At 54.0% G+C, this 14,692-nt stretch overlaps 1 protein-coding gene across 2 annotated transcripts in view; it reads left to right on the top strand.

Moving 5' to 3' along the window:
* The window catches only part of TTC7A (tetratricopeptide repeat domain 7A), a 120,546-nt gene that overhangs the window by 74,359 nt on the left and 31,495 nt on the right, over positions 1-14,692 (top strand). For both annotated transcript variants that reach the window (XM_060606522.3, XM_060606532.3), the window contains 2 exons: positions 25-97; positions 3,090-3,250. In XM_060606522.3, the coding sequence (XP_060462505.1) occupies positions 25-97; positions 3,090-3,250 (234 nt within the window). The remainder of the gene's footprint in view (positions 1-24; positions 98-3,089; positions 3,251-14,692) is intronic.

Below are 14,692 nucleotides of genomic sequence, written 5' to 3'. Positions count from 1 at the left end.
CTGTCGCTCCCTTTCCCTACACAGAGCCCAGCAGCTGGCGCCCAGTGACCCCCAGGTCATCCTCTATGTCTCCCTGCAGCTGGCCCTCGTCCGCCAGGTGGGTTGTCATATCTCCTGAGTCCCAGGTCCCTGAGGGCTGCGGGTCTGCTCCTGGCACCACTACTGTTACTAGCCACGTGACCCTTTTCAAGTGACTTGACCTCTCTCAGTCTCTGTTTTTTTATCTGTTATCTGAGCATCTTCATACGCCACCTCAGAGGGACCTAGTAAGGATTGAGTTAGAAAATGTGGTAGAGCCCATGGGCACACAGGAAGGGATTATTCTCTGTCCTCACACTCCCTTGAACGGTTCGGTCTCCTGAGAAGTTGATGAGTGACCACAGGAAGTATTTATGTCCTCACCTCCACTGGGTTTTCTCTACAGATCTAGGAGAGCAGAGTGACTGACACACAGAGCTGTTTCTGTGTACCCCAGAGCTTGTCCCTGGCCTTGTGGATAGTACCATTAGGCTCAGCCTCTAGGACCTGGTAGGGGCCTCCTATCCCCTGGCCACCTTGGCCCCACTGGAGCTACCACCACTGCCCAACCCACCTTCTTTCCCAAGCTGAGCAGCTGAGCTGTTGGTGCTGTGAGGACACTGGTCCGTCCGGGGAGTAAGGCCAGGCAGTCATCCATCCAGTGGGTCACCTTTCATAAAAGGGCCAGAGCTCCCCGTTCTCCCAGGCCCTTGGGAACCTCTGCTTTTCATGTGCATGCCTCACATAGGCTGGGGCTCGGTGCACACCCCTGGCCTCCAAAGCAGGACCTCTTGGCCTTGACCCAGTGAGCTGATCTCTGGACCGTTCAGGGACTGCAGACAGCCTTGACGCCCACAGCACAGCTCTCTGAATCTGCACCAAGGGAACCGGGCTGGCCTCTAGACTGTTGGAGAGAAGCCAACAGAGCCTCCATCCTCTGGTGATCAGGTGATGGCGGCCCTGGCAATCCTGGGTGCTGCTGTGCCCCCCACTGAGCTGGGTGAGCCCTCCATCTGATGAGGAGGGTGCCCTTGGCCCTGTTTTATACTACAGGAACTGGGACCCTGCCGAGCTTCAGCTCAGCCAGCACTGAAGCCAGGTTTCTGCTCCAGAGCCCATTCTGCCCCCATTAGACATGCCATGTGGCTCTAAGCATCCTGTGCCCTGACTCATTTAAAGCCTTATCCGCCAGCCTGCAGTTGGCCTCCTGGTCTGTGTCACCTCTTAGCCTCTGGTGTTGTGTTCAGGTGGTCCCGCGAGCTGATTCTCCTGGCTCTGGGGTCACCTGGGTGCTTCATGCTGCCATCTGCTTGACCTTCCTCTCAAGCCCTGCAGCAGCCTGGCTTTTCCCCTCACTGCACCCTTACTCCCATCACTGGGACCCCCATCCCATACCCTTGTCCCAGCGCCTGTGTGTACCCTGACTGGATTCGTCACTCATCTCTCCCGGTCTCCTGTCTCAGCCTTTTTCTCCCCGGTGGCCCTAATCTCCTTCCCTCTCCCTTTTGCTGCTTCTCTCCCCTCCTCTTGCACCTGCCCACCACCCTCCTCAACTCACTCTCCTGCCTCCACCTCCAGGCTGCCCCCACCTGTCCCAGCCCTTTTCCCCCCTGTGCCCCATGGTTCCAGACTTCCAGGTCTTGGGTGAGGCACTTGGTACCTCTCTGCCGCTCTCCCCAAGGAACATCACTCTGCTCTGGTTTTGCAAGGAACACGGTCAGAAATACCTGAGACCACTGTATTTTAGCCTTCTGTATAAACACCAATCAAGTTCATGATAAACCTTTGGTGATATCTTTTTAATATCTTTAATTATTCAGCCACCTCTGGTGAATGGTGTCTGTCCTCCCAGAGAGATGGCAGGGCTAGGCCATTGGAGCCTGGCACCCATTTTCCTTGGGGACTCCAGACCTTGGGAGCCTCAGGGAATGGAACCTGGCCTGCCTGGGTCTCTGGAGCCCTCCAGCCCATCTTGCTCGGAGCACGTGTGGCTGCCTGAGCAGTGACAGCTGTGGATTTAGATACTCAGCCCAGGATAATGGGGTGCTCTGGAGAATCGCCAGGGAGCAGTAGCCTTACGGAGACACAGGCAAGCTGAACCAGTGACCACTTAGCTTCCTTCACTTCCCTTGAACTTTCCACAAAAGGGGGCTCCCGTGAGAGGAGTCTGGGCCTGGCACTAGTGCTCACAGCAGGTGAGAGGCTGGGTGGACCCCTGGCTGGGGCCAGGTATACCTGGGACCATAGGCCCCTCAGGGAGCCTGGGAGGCCCACGTCTGAGGTTTGGTAAGGAGCAAGACTTTCTAGAAAAGAATCCCGAGCTTCCTGGGGGGATAGGGCCCTGACGTGGGTAGGGTTGCAAGAGCCGATGCAGCTGCCAGTCCCGAGGGTGAGAGAGAACACATCCCTCATGATGAGAAGGAAGAGGCTTACCTGCTTGGTCGCTGCCTGGGCTTTGGGGGCTTGAAGAGGGAAACGCACATTTTCACTCACGTCCAGGACGGTGCAGACATTTTCTTACGTCGTCTCACCCTCTCAGCCACTGTAATGGGCGTGAACATTATCCTCACTTTGACGGCTAAGAATTGCAGCTCAGAGAGGCTACCCAAAGGGTCCAGCTAGGAAGTGGCAGAGCTGGGACCCATGCCCCCACCTCACCCCAGAGCCTAAGCTCTTGCCACTGTGACCCTCTGAGTGGGAAGAGGCATTTGTCTGTCAGCCTCCATCACCACATAAACCGTGCGGAGAAGAGGCCATCTCTCGGTCTGTAGCTCATGACCTGGGTAGCTTTCTTACAGCCCTGGCATCTGCCGAAACCCTTTGTGCCACACCATAAACCTGCTCCCCTTTAGGCCTGAGCAGCAGTGACTTCCCAGGCCTGACTTGGGACAGCAGACCCCTCTTGCCATGTCATTAGGGTGTGTTTTCTCATCAGAGCATGAGCCCTCCCCACCCAGGGCCCAGGAGCTCACTTGAGTCCGCTATGCCCTTGTTGGCAGGTGCTGGCACCAAAGTCCTGGGGGAGGTTGGGCCTTGGAGAAGGTCACTAAACTGGCAGTTTTCTCTGGCAGATCTCCAGTGCCATGGAGCAGCTGCAGGAGGCCCTGAAAATGTGCAGGGATGATGCCAACGCCCTCCACCTGCTGGCACTCCTCTTCTCTGCCCAGAAACACTACCAGCATGCCCTGGATGTTATCAACATGGCCATCACAGAGTATCCAGAGAACTTCAAGTGAGTTCCCTATGGACACTACAGGGCTGGGGCCACCTGCCATAGACACAGGTGCCCATGCACACCTCACCCTGCCACATAGCCAGCCAGCACATACTGATTAAGTGCCTACTGCATGCACACTCCTGACTGGAGGGTCAAGGTGGGGCATGGAAGACGTGTGGGGTCAGAGAATGGCTCTGGCATTCTGTGCCAGGAAGTGTCAGGTGGGGAGTGGTAAGCTCTCTATGGCAGCTGCAGGCTCCATGCGAGCTCTGGGGACCACAAAGGAGACTGTGTTCGAATGCACGTGCTCAAGCTGCTTCCCTCCCGCCCGCCTGCCCCGGGCTCTGCATTTGAGCCTTATGGGGACACTGACCTGTGTAACTTAATCATAACCCTGGCACAGCCAGCCAAGGATGGATTCTAACATTGGCTTGGCTGGTGGAGGCCAAATGAGCCATCCCCCTGCCTCCAAGCAGGCCACTGGCATTGGAGGAAAGGGGTTCTCTCCATCCAGAGCAGTCCCGGCCTCTCCCTCCATCCCTGGCTACTCCGCACCCCCTATTTGCCACATTGCCCAGATGCCCCTCTCTTTGGAGCAGGGTTCATGCTGCATTTGGCCCAGGGCATGGTGGGTGGGGCAGGACTAGACTTTCTTGCCCCCACCTATACAGAGAGGACCTGCTGCCACCCAACTAGGACACTGGGGAACAAGAGCCATGCTGGACCAGCTGAGGCAGGAGGTGCATGGCCCGCAGGAGGGAATGAGGAGGAGGCCAGTCGTCTTTTGATTTCTGCCCTCCTCCGCCCAGACACGTGACACTGGATATAATATACCTTGTTTATCTGAATCCTGTGAACTGGGGATGAGGGGTCCCTGAGTGCCCCCATTCCCATCACATTCCACCTTCAGGTCTGAAGGAGGGCTATGTAAAACCAGCGAAGGGCAGTCCTGCTTCAGACAGCAGAAAAGAAGCATGGTCCTGGCTACCTTGAGGGATGACTCCATTGGCAGTGAAAACAGGTTCATGAAGAATTAGGGGGAAATTGGTGGGTGCCATAGCCATGTTAGGTGACAGAGGGAAGCTGCTATTGTCCCAGCCCAAGGAGGTTCCCTTTGTGTGGGGAGCCTGGGTGTCCACCTCTGTCCATCCCTAGCCCATCAGGGGGCAGGGCCGGCTTTCCTGTGCCTTTGGCCTCCTTCCAAGGATGCCGCGGGGAGCTTTGCCTGTGGACTCTGCGGGATGGCTTTGTCCTCGCCAGGGCTCAAGAAAGGTGCTTTGGGAACAGCAGAGTGCCCTTAATGTAAGCTCCCCAGTGTGCCCCACTGAAGAGCAAGCCCCCAGATCAGTTCACTTGAAAAGGTAGGTCACTGAGGGAATATTACAACACAGATGAAATAGTGTGTGCAGATAAGAATGAGTTACCTTGTCTCATTAATCCCACGCACAATACAGCAAGACCTACTGTGTAGAAGTTCATTTTTCACTTTCAGTGGAAATACAAAGAGGACCAATGTTCCTTCTCTCCCGGTACCAGTTACCTCGCTGTTTTCCTAGCTCTGTCCTCACAACTGTCAGGCAGGGTCTGCTACCAGCTGTGTGTGTGTGTGTGTGTGTGTGTGTGTGTGTACTCTGTTGTCAGGCTTTGATGGAAAAAGAAACCTTCCCCAAGAAAAGCTTCGAATCCTAGAGTGGGGAGGGGCTCCTCACCCTGCCCCCAGGTCAGAACAGGTGTCACAGAAAGAGAGGTGAGGCCTGGTGTCACACATGGTTTTATCAGCAACTCCTTTTCCCAAGTGAAATCTTACATGCCAGTTGAGACTGTGTGGGAACAGAGGGGAGCAGAGCTGTCCTGATGGAAGCAGGGCAGGGGACTGTCATGCCATGTATCTGGCCCTTCCTCGGACCCCCAGTCCCTGCAGGGAGCTCTCCCCTCAACCCACTCCAGCGCCTGACGTCTCACCGCAGTGTCTCCTCCTAACTTCTGGGCTGAATTCTTTCTGCTGCCAGAATCTCATCCCCTGGCCTGAAGTGGGGAGGCTAATGGCACTTCACACTGTGTTGGGGGGGTGAGCCCTCTGGTTCTGCCTCAGCATCCTGACCCACCACAGGGGAGGTGCCTCCTGCCTCCTGGGCTCCTTGGCCTGGTGAGGAAGCCCCCTTCTCGGCAGCCTTTCCCTACTGTGTGGGCAGTGTGTGTGCCCTTCCCCTCAAGCACGCTTTCCGCCCCTCCCCGCCCCCTCAGGTGCACACTCCTTCACCTGGAAACGCTTCACTCACTGCAAGGACCTTCATGGGTGGTGGGGGAGGTGGTCCTTGCTGAGGTTGGCGACTCCTCCTTAGGAGGTGTGGGTGGGCTTTGGGGCCTCCAGGAATGCCTAGAACCAAACCATAACATTTGTGCCTGTGTGTGTGTATCCAGGGAGATGACTTTCAGCAGATTCTCCAAGGGACCCTAAACGCAAAAAAGATGGCAAGCTCTTCCCCAGTGCAGACTGGGCTCTTGGTCAACTTGTAGGATAATTGTGCCCCTTTGTGTCAATTGTGCCCCTGTTTCTTCAGGCAGGAGCCTTCTGAAGGGACAGCCTCTGCATGAGAACACAGCTGTCCCATCCAGACTAGACTCCATGGGGTCACTGCTGGGGCCTTGGGAGCTTGGGCCATGGGGCTGGCAGCAGGGAGACATCTTTGAAGTCCAAGCCCAAGAAGGGGAAGTGTTTGAGTCCCATCCCTAGGGTTCTTCTGTTTTGTGTCACTGCAGAGAGGCCTGGGGACCAGAGCATCCCATTCTCTGTGATGCCTCACTGTGCAAAGCGTGCCCACTGGGAACAGTGGGGATAGAGAAGCAGTGGCAGATTCTTTATCTCTAAGCCACCGTGAGCCCCTCACCTCCATGGGCATGAGGATCTCTGTCTTGATCAGAGCCAGCCCTAAAAGGCTGCAAAACTAAAAAATATCTACAGGCCACGTCTGGCCTTCCGAACTGTGAGACAGTGCATTTCTGTTATTTAAAATTAAAAAAAAAAAAAAATCAACCTTTAAAAAAAAATACATATATAAGAAGTTGGGAGTGGGTGTGGAAAATCCACCTACCATGTAGCTCTCTGGGGTGGCCATAGAGCATGACCATGGCTTTTTGCAAATAAGGCAATACTATTCCCCACAGATGAAACCACAGAGCACAAAAACCCATGGATTAGCAGGAAATGTCATTGAGTCCATTACCGGCCAGGGATCACTGACAAATGTCATTGCTCTTTCAGTTAAAACTGCATCCTGGTCCCCCAGCTGCTCCCTGTGCTGGGAACAAGCTGTGTGTGGCTCCAGCTGTTGCCATGGTAGAGAATTCAACAGCCGGTCCAGTAAATATCATTGCAGTCAAACAAAAAGATCAAACCCCCTTCACCCTGACCTCAGTGCCCCCAGTGAGGTGTGTATGCCACCAAGAGCTCCCCACAGTGTGCTCCTAAGTGGCTGAGGCCTCTCAGAGGCTCTTTTCTGTAGAACCTGCCTGTGCATTGGCTCCCAGAGGCTGTCTTCATGAAGGAAGAGGCTGGCAGGCACATGTCAAGTATAGAGGAGGTATGGCACAGGGGACATGCCAGTGGGTGGGATGGAACCCTTTCCATGTGAGCTTGTCCCCACGTGAGGGCCACAGTTAGGTTCCTGCCCTCACTGGGTCATGCTCTTAACCTGTGCCACTTCCAGCAGCTTCCTCATCTGCCAAAGACATCTGTCCTGCCTCCCTCTGCCTCCAAGGTCTGTTGTGAGACTCGGGCAAGAGAAGGTCTCACAGTTGGTTTAGAAGCATGCTCAAGGGCAGCAGTGTGGGGCATTCTGGAAGGTAGCGCACCAACAGTGTAAGACAGCAATGTGGCAGCTGAGGGTAGGGTGTGTGATGGGCCTGGAGCTGGAGGAGGGAACCGTTAGCAGGAGGGCCGGGAGGCGCAGGCCGAGGCAGGAAGCCCTGTGGGAAGGTGTCGAAGTTCCTTCGCTGCAACGGATGCTACCCTTCCTACAGGCAGTCTTAAGACTCCTGGAGAAAAACCCAGCCCTCATGGAGCTGAACTTCTGAAAATCCCCCTAAATTCAGGGATTAGGAAGCAAAAGCAAAGAGGATCTTGATTTCTGTGCTGTGGGATGACCTTTAGTTAATGGAGCTCGGGTTTAAAAGGCAGAAACGTGATGAGGCAGAGACTGATGGCCCAGCGGGGACAGTGTGAACCTGGCACGGGGGCAACCAGACACCCTGAGCAGCTTCCTGAAATCCTGAGGGCTTCTGACTAAGCCCTGGACACATGTGCTGGTCGGGCCGTCCCTGGCCAGCCTGCAGGGGGCCTCAGGGGGGCAGCAAACTCCCTATTTGGACCTGGGTTCCAAGCCAGCCAGGCGGTGGAATGTGAGCCGTCTCTGTCCTGTGTGAGCTGGAGGCTGCCTGTGCTAGTCCTTCCTCCTCATCCAGGCTAGGGGAGGCAGCTGGGAGGCTCTGCTGGGGAGGGGCAGGAATATGGGGTCAAGGGGAACAGACCACTGATAAGCATGGTTCCTGAAGCTGGGGCTCCATGGGCACTGGTTTTAGGTAACAGATTCCTTGTGCTTTAGTCAGTGCACTTGTAGTGAGGGTCACCATGGTAACCAAACAAAATTCCTAGGCTAATGATGGGAGCTTTCCAATAACCAGCCTGTCAGTCACTGCCCCCACCCCATGTCTGGCAGCCTGCCAGACCAGTTTTGAAAGCCCAGACTGGGTGGACTGGTGGGTGCAGGGTCAGGCTAGGCCCTTTTGGGAGTTTCTGCCTGGCCCAGCCCAGGATCTGGGGGACTTGGAAGATCCTAGGGGAAGGTGTATCAGAGTCCGGACGCACTCCCCCGGTGCAGAAATAATATGGCCCTCTCAACAAGCTGGAGCTTGTCATGTGTAAACAAACTATAGGCACGGCCATCTCCCCCAGGAAACCTAGGCTGTTTTGGAAAATGTTTGAGCTGATAACTAGGCATGAGCTGGGGCCAGATGTTGGCTAATTGTAGTTAAGGTGAACTATGGCTTCAAGGGCACTTCTCTGATCTACCTGGCCTGCCTCACCTTTTTCTCAGGTTGCATGGGATATGTTTCTAGCCGTGCATTCCACCAGGCAGAAGGATCAGAGTCCCGGGCCTGTCTTAACATTTCTGACTTAAACCCAGTGTGTTTATTGGATGGCTCTTACTAGGGACTTGTAGTAGATCAAAAAGACACTTAAAATACCAACACTCCAGTGAGGGGGCTGGAATCAAAGGTATTAACACAAACATAGTTTATCACTTTGCTGGATTCATTAAACGTTTTTGGCCACCACAGCCCCCAGTGAGGACAAGAGCCAGGGGTTAAACTTGCAGGCCATGTGGCTGAGGGAAGTGTTAAGCCAGGCGTAATCACTGGCACCAGCACTTTCTTCCCCAAAGGTCAGTTCCTCATCAGCTAAGCTGGTTTGACATTCAGCATTTCCCTTCACTGGTTGTTCTGTGGAGCCTCCTGTGATCTTGCTCTGTGTGACACTGTAGTCAGACAGAGTCCTCAGTCTCCCCACGGCAGTCTGCTTGTGCTCAGACAGGCGGGTAGATGACCCAGGTTATTTTGTTTGTTTGGGGTAGAGAGAAGGGAAAGGAAGGTATTATTTGCAGTTTTTTCCAAAAGGAATTCTTTACTTGTTGAAGTGATTTTAGCCCTTGGTTTCCTGATCCTCACTCCCTGATCTCCTGGCTTACAACATTTACTGGAGATAGGCACTGTGGCCGAGCCCCAAGAGAAAGCCTTTCTGCCTCTGGGAGAGAGCGCATTCTTGCCCTTGAGGCAGGGCTGGCCTCCCTGCTACAGTGGGTGGTCGTAGGGTCCCAATTGTGTGCTCGGTGGGTTGAGATTATAGACTAAGATGAAGGTGTTTGCCTCTTGGTGTCTTATACTAGATTGGGAGCCTACCTTTGTTCCACCTAGGGACCTTCTATTGGATGTGCTTCCACTCCTGAATGGTTATGGAAAGGCTCTGCATGGTTTGTGTTCTTATCTTTCAGGATCACGCATTTGTGTTTGTAGAGTCATCTGGAGATAACTGGAGGTAGCAGTAGCTGAGGGAAGCAGGGCCTGGAAGCCTGCCGGGTCAGCCTTTGGGTCTGCACAGATAAGAAGGCCTTGCCATGGGGCACTTGGGTGGCTCAGTAGGTTAAGTATCCTTCTTGATTTTAGCTCAGGTCATGATCTCACTGTTCATGGGATCAATCCCCACATCAGGCTCTGTGCTGACAGCGAGGAGCCTGCTTGGGATTCTGTCTCTCCCTTTCTCTCTCCCTCTCTCTCAAAATAAATAAATAAACAGGAAAAAAAAAAAAAAAAAAAGAAGGCGGCCTTGCCATGCGGCCAGCCATCAGAGAGTTTAGGTAACCCTCTCAGAAATGTCCTGAGGCTATTCTCCAGGCAGGGGCAGGACTTTTTAAGCAAGGAGGAGCTAATTTCAGGAATCAGAAGCTTGCTGGCTATCAGGGAGGTAGGTTGGGCAAGGGAGGGGGGGGACGGGGCATAGTGGAGAGTAGGAGAGAGAGTCTTAAGCAGGGTCCATGCTCAGCGCGGAGCCCAACACTGGGCTCAGCCCCACAACCTGGGATTATGACCTGAGCCAAAATCAAGAGTCAGATGATGTTCGACCAACTGAGCCACCCAAGTGCCCCCAAATCGGTTCACTTTGAATGAATTCATTAAGAGGTGAGGGATCAGTGTGAGCCTTAAAAGATTAGGGTACATGGGTCATTTAATCCTCCAGACCCAAGGTAAAATCATTGGTTTTTACAGCTAAGAGCTGTCATCAGGGTCCCTTCCATGTTTGGGGTAAGTCTCTGGGAAGGGAAGAAAGCTGGGCTTCACTATGGCCTTTCAGGGAGGTCACTCCTCTTAGAGTCACTTTAAGGTAACACCCTCAAAGAGCATGTGTGTGAGTTTAACCAGTTAATTTCCCTGGGGAGTCTCTCAGAGGCATGGAATTTGGTAGAGTGTATGTGACCTGTGTTGCCCAGGACCTGCCTGGCTTCCTGGGCCACTGGTTAGAGCCAGGTGCTGGAGCCTGGTGACCCCACAGCCTGAATGAGGGCAAGGGGGTGGGCCAACTCCTACCAGAGGGCCTGCTCCTTCCCTTCCCCTGTCCCTTCCCATCCGTGGGTGGGGCCTCTGTGCCTAGTCAGCTGGGCAACCTGCCCCACTTTCAAGTCCTCATCCCTGCTGGGCCAGCCTTCCTCTCTAGCTACCCTGAAAGCCCCCCACCCCTCACTCCTGTTGGTCAAAACTGAACCACTCCATTGAGTACTGGATTCTCTTCTAGTTTGTTCCCTGATTGCCTGGGATATACAGTTTGAGCTTCCCCGTGGTGATGGAAGCACCTTCAGAGCAGACTGTGGCCTGCACCCTGCCTCCCCCTCCTCCCTGTGGGGGACCCACAGCTGGGCACCCACACACCCCAGTAGACCCTCCGACGGGTAGACCACAGGAATCATTTTGTTTGTTACTCTGGAGGGAAGGAGGGAACCCACAGGGATGTTGGCATCTTACAGCCCTCATTCCACTTACCCTGTTTTGTTGTTTGGGTGTGTTTACTTTTTGCTCTTTGCAGCCCTCCTACTTGAAAAGATGAAGAAGCTAATGGGAAAGCTAGGTGATATCTCAGGGTCAGACAGCTGGTACAGGGCAGAGCAGAGCCCAGAACCCAAGCCGCGTGGCGGGCTGAACAACCCTGAGATGCTCGAACCCCGTGTGCTTCAATAATAACAAGACAGCAGTGCGCCCAGTGCGTGCTCTGCACCAGACACTGCTCTAAGCACTCTAAAGGCATTAACTCCCTGACCCCCTCAGGGACCCCAGGAGATAGAGCAACCGCATTACTCTCACTTTACAAATGAAGGCATAAGTAAGCAAACTGTACGTCATCGTAATCGAGGCTGGGTGAATAATGGCAGGTAGGGCAAACCTGGATTGAGGGCTTTATCAAGTAAGAACGCCCTGCTAGGCCTTAATGTGCATTGTGTCCACATAACAACCCTCCCTTCCCCCTGCCCCTCCCCGGCCGGTATACAATACTGTATAAAATGCTGTCATTCCCATTTTACAGATACAAAACTGAGGTTCCGAGAAGTTAAAGTGACTTGACCCGGTGGTCACATGGCTAGAAAAAGGGAAACCAGGGTTTGACTTGAATCATCAGACTGGGACCCTACTTTTCAGCACTGAGTCGGACCTGGGGCATGTAAGGTGGGGCCCAATTCCTGTGTATCCCTGGTGCAATGTAAAGGCTCTGGCCTCCTGGCCCAGGAGTTAGACTTTCCAGAGGCGTGGCCGCCTGACTCAAAGAATAGCCTGCTTTTTCACTCAATTATGTGTTTTCTGTAAAAATAGAACTCTTCATTAAAACAGTACAGCATAGCCATCAGCCAGAATTACTAATTACTGTCCTTTAAAGAGATAATTCCCCCTTTTGTGCATTCGCCACACCTGCCGCCATCCCCTCCCCCACCATGGAAGGCTCCCACAATGGTCAGGAGCCAGAGGGATGGGGCTGGTGGGACCACAAAGAATGAACAGTTCCACAGGGCGATGCAGCCTGTCTTCCTGGGACTTCTCTGAATCTGGGAATGCCCACAACTCTCCAGAGGCCTCAGTGAGTCCCTATGGCTCAACCTCCTTCTGTTATTCAGCAGATTTGTTGACATTAGGGCAGGCACTGGGGATACAAAGAGAAGAAAGACGTGTTCCCTGCCGGTCACAGGGTCCACTAGGGAAGACTGGCAATGATGGTGTGGACTCAGGAGACCTGTCTTGAGGGGTGGCTGTGCACCAGGGCTGCCTTTATAGGCTCTATTGCCCTTAGTCCTCCCAGCAGCCTTCCTGGGTGGTTCCATTACTGTCCCAGGGAGGTGAAGGCGCTTGCCAGGAGGTACCAGGGCCTGGGAGTGCACCTGCACCGTCTGTTTCCTCCCATTTGATGGGGAGGCATGGGGAGGCATGGGCCAGAGGTGGGTCCTTCCAGTAGACAGCAATGGCCATGTTCAGGTGTTTATTGCATATGTTGAGAATTTTATAGGGAGCCATTTTCAGGAACATGGAAGTGAAAATGTGGACCCGTTGTGCTTGCCACCCACACGGCCCACATCCTTCCCTGCAGCCAGCTCTTCTCTGCTGGTATTCCCCGACCTCCAGGAATGGGGTGCTGGAGGGAGCAGCCAGGGAGGGGACACAGGAAAAGTGATTGGAGGCTCCTGGAAAGGGGAAATGGACAAGATAACCTTTGACCCCAGGCTATTGCTTGCTTAGCTAGAGCCATCTTCACAAAAATATCCCCCATTTACAAAATAATTCTTTTTAAAAAAAATATATTTTTTGGAAAGGCTCACGTTCACCCAGTTCTGAGGAGGCTCACCCTAAGATATCTCCTCTTTATGGCAGTGGGAAGAAAAATGATTTGTCTTTGCCTCAGATGGGAATGGCTCCAAGTCTTAATCCTTTTGACAAATAATTAGGAAGCTAATCCTGCCCCAGGAGCACGGGCCAGTCAGGGCCCAGGAAGAGAGGGAGGAGAAGGATGCCAGGCTGACCATCATTCTTTGAGAACCTCCTTCATCAGCTGCTGGCCCGAGCGACTGGGAAGATGGTCAGAGATGCCCCGTGGTGACACCTGGAGACACTGGCCTTGCTGGCCTCTGTCTTCCCCCACAGGAGGAGGGCTGGCCCAGATGCAGAGGGCTGCAGACAGACTCTGCCAGGCCGAGACATTTCATGGTCCAGCAGGGGCTGGCTCTGTTCAGGTCAGCTGAGCATCTGTCCGTGCCCTCAGGGTGCTGGACTGTGCAAGTGATGCGGGAGGTGGCAGGTCCCTGCCTTGATCAGAGCACAGTGGTAGATGAAGTGTGTGGGGAGGATGATGGCTGAGGGAGCACACAGCCTGGGCATGAGGTGGCCAGTGTGGACTACCAAGGCTCAGGTAGCATTCTTTGGGAGGGTGTGGGCTCCTGGAGAGTGGCCTTGTGGCCTCACTGGGCCTCCCTACTAGGACCAGGGCATACATGCCACTTCGACTGGACAGGACTGTGGAGTCCAGGACCCAGGACTCCTTCCTGTAGCCCCAGCAGCCTCACCCCTGCAGCAGGACAGAGCACGTGGTGTGTTTACATGGACTCTTGCTCCTTCCTCTCCCCAGAGAGAACACTCGCTTTCACATCTGCCTTCAGATGCAAGGCGTGGGAAGAGCATTCAGTCTTGTAAGACCTTGGTGTTTATTCGGTATGGGCTTCCACAGCTTGACACACAGGAAAGTGCTGGCAAGAGGGGGTGCTTCAACCTAGTCGGCTGGGGCTCCGTCCATCCCCTCCTGTCCTCTTCCTTTCTCACACCCTTCTTAAGTCCCGGGAGCCACGAGGAGGGCCCCCTGCCTTGCCAAACAGGCCATGAGGTTCAGGGGTTTTCTGGGAGCCTTCAGAGGCACGAGGCCTAGAAACTGCTTTTCCGGGTCATCTACACCAGCAGTGTGAAAGCAAGAGTCCCTTCCCACAGCCTCAGCAGGCCCATGCTTGAGGACTGAATGCAGCTGCGGTTTCTCAGCTGCTGCTTATAGGTCATTGCAGTTCATCTAGTGGGAGACCTCACTCCTGTTTTACTGGAACCTGTGACATGCCCTGCTGGGTGACCACACAGCTGGGGCTTTGGTTCAGGTTTCTCACTCCTAGGCCAGTGTCTGTCCACTCTGAGCGACATCACAGTGCAGGGTCTGAGAACAGCAGTGTGGCCATTCCTCTCCCACAGTGGCTCCCGTCAGGGTGTGAGGGCTGCTAGGTGCCCATGTTCTGGGCCTTCCTGTCTCAGAGACATCCCTTGGTTGTACTTCTGGCTCTGCCTGGGTGACTGTCTTCCAGGATGAAGACCCCGAATCACAAGGAGTCAGACATCTTCATGTCCTACCCAGAACCCCCTGCTGCTCCCAGGCTCTGTAAAACTTTGCTTCCAGACAGCTTAAAACAGACTCGGCCGGCACATTGCTCGTTGGCTACATGAGTCCAGCCCACTCTGCAGTTATGAGGCACCAAGTGAACAGATTTCCTCTCCTACCTCCTAACCAAGACCCAGCAGTGGGAAGTGGGGGTGGTAGAAATCAGCTCTGATTTAACATGGACTGTGAGACCCCTGAGTGTGGCCAGATGGTTGTAACAACACACATTTTCACAAACTAAGCAGACACCATGCGCTCGGCTCTGTGCCGGGCACTGGAGAGGCGAGGAGGACCCTGATGTGGTGGGAAGCAGGGCCCTGGCCTGCAAGTACCTGCCATCCAGGTGGAGACACGTGGCAGGACACAGGACAACATAAATAGTAGTTTTACCATCTGTAGGCGGGACCAGACACACACTGTGTCCAGATTATTTGAATTTAAAAACGCTTGATAAAAATTTATGT

Source organism: Panthera onca, chromosome A3, assembly GCF_046562875.1.
Source record: "Panthera onca isolate mPanOnc1 chromosome A3, mPanOnc1 haplotype 2, whole genome shotgun sequence".
NCBI lineage: Eukaryota > Metazoa > Chordata > Mammalia > Carnivora > Felidae > Panthera > Panthera onca.
Note: the sequence above shows the minus strand (reverse complement) of the source record. Positions and strands in the feature narration are given on the sequence as shown.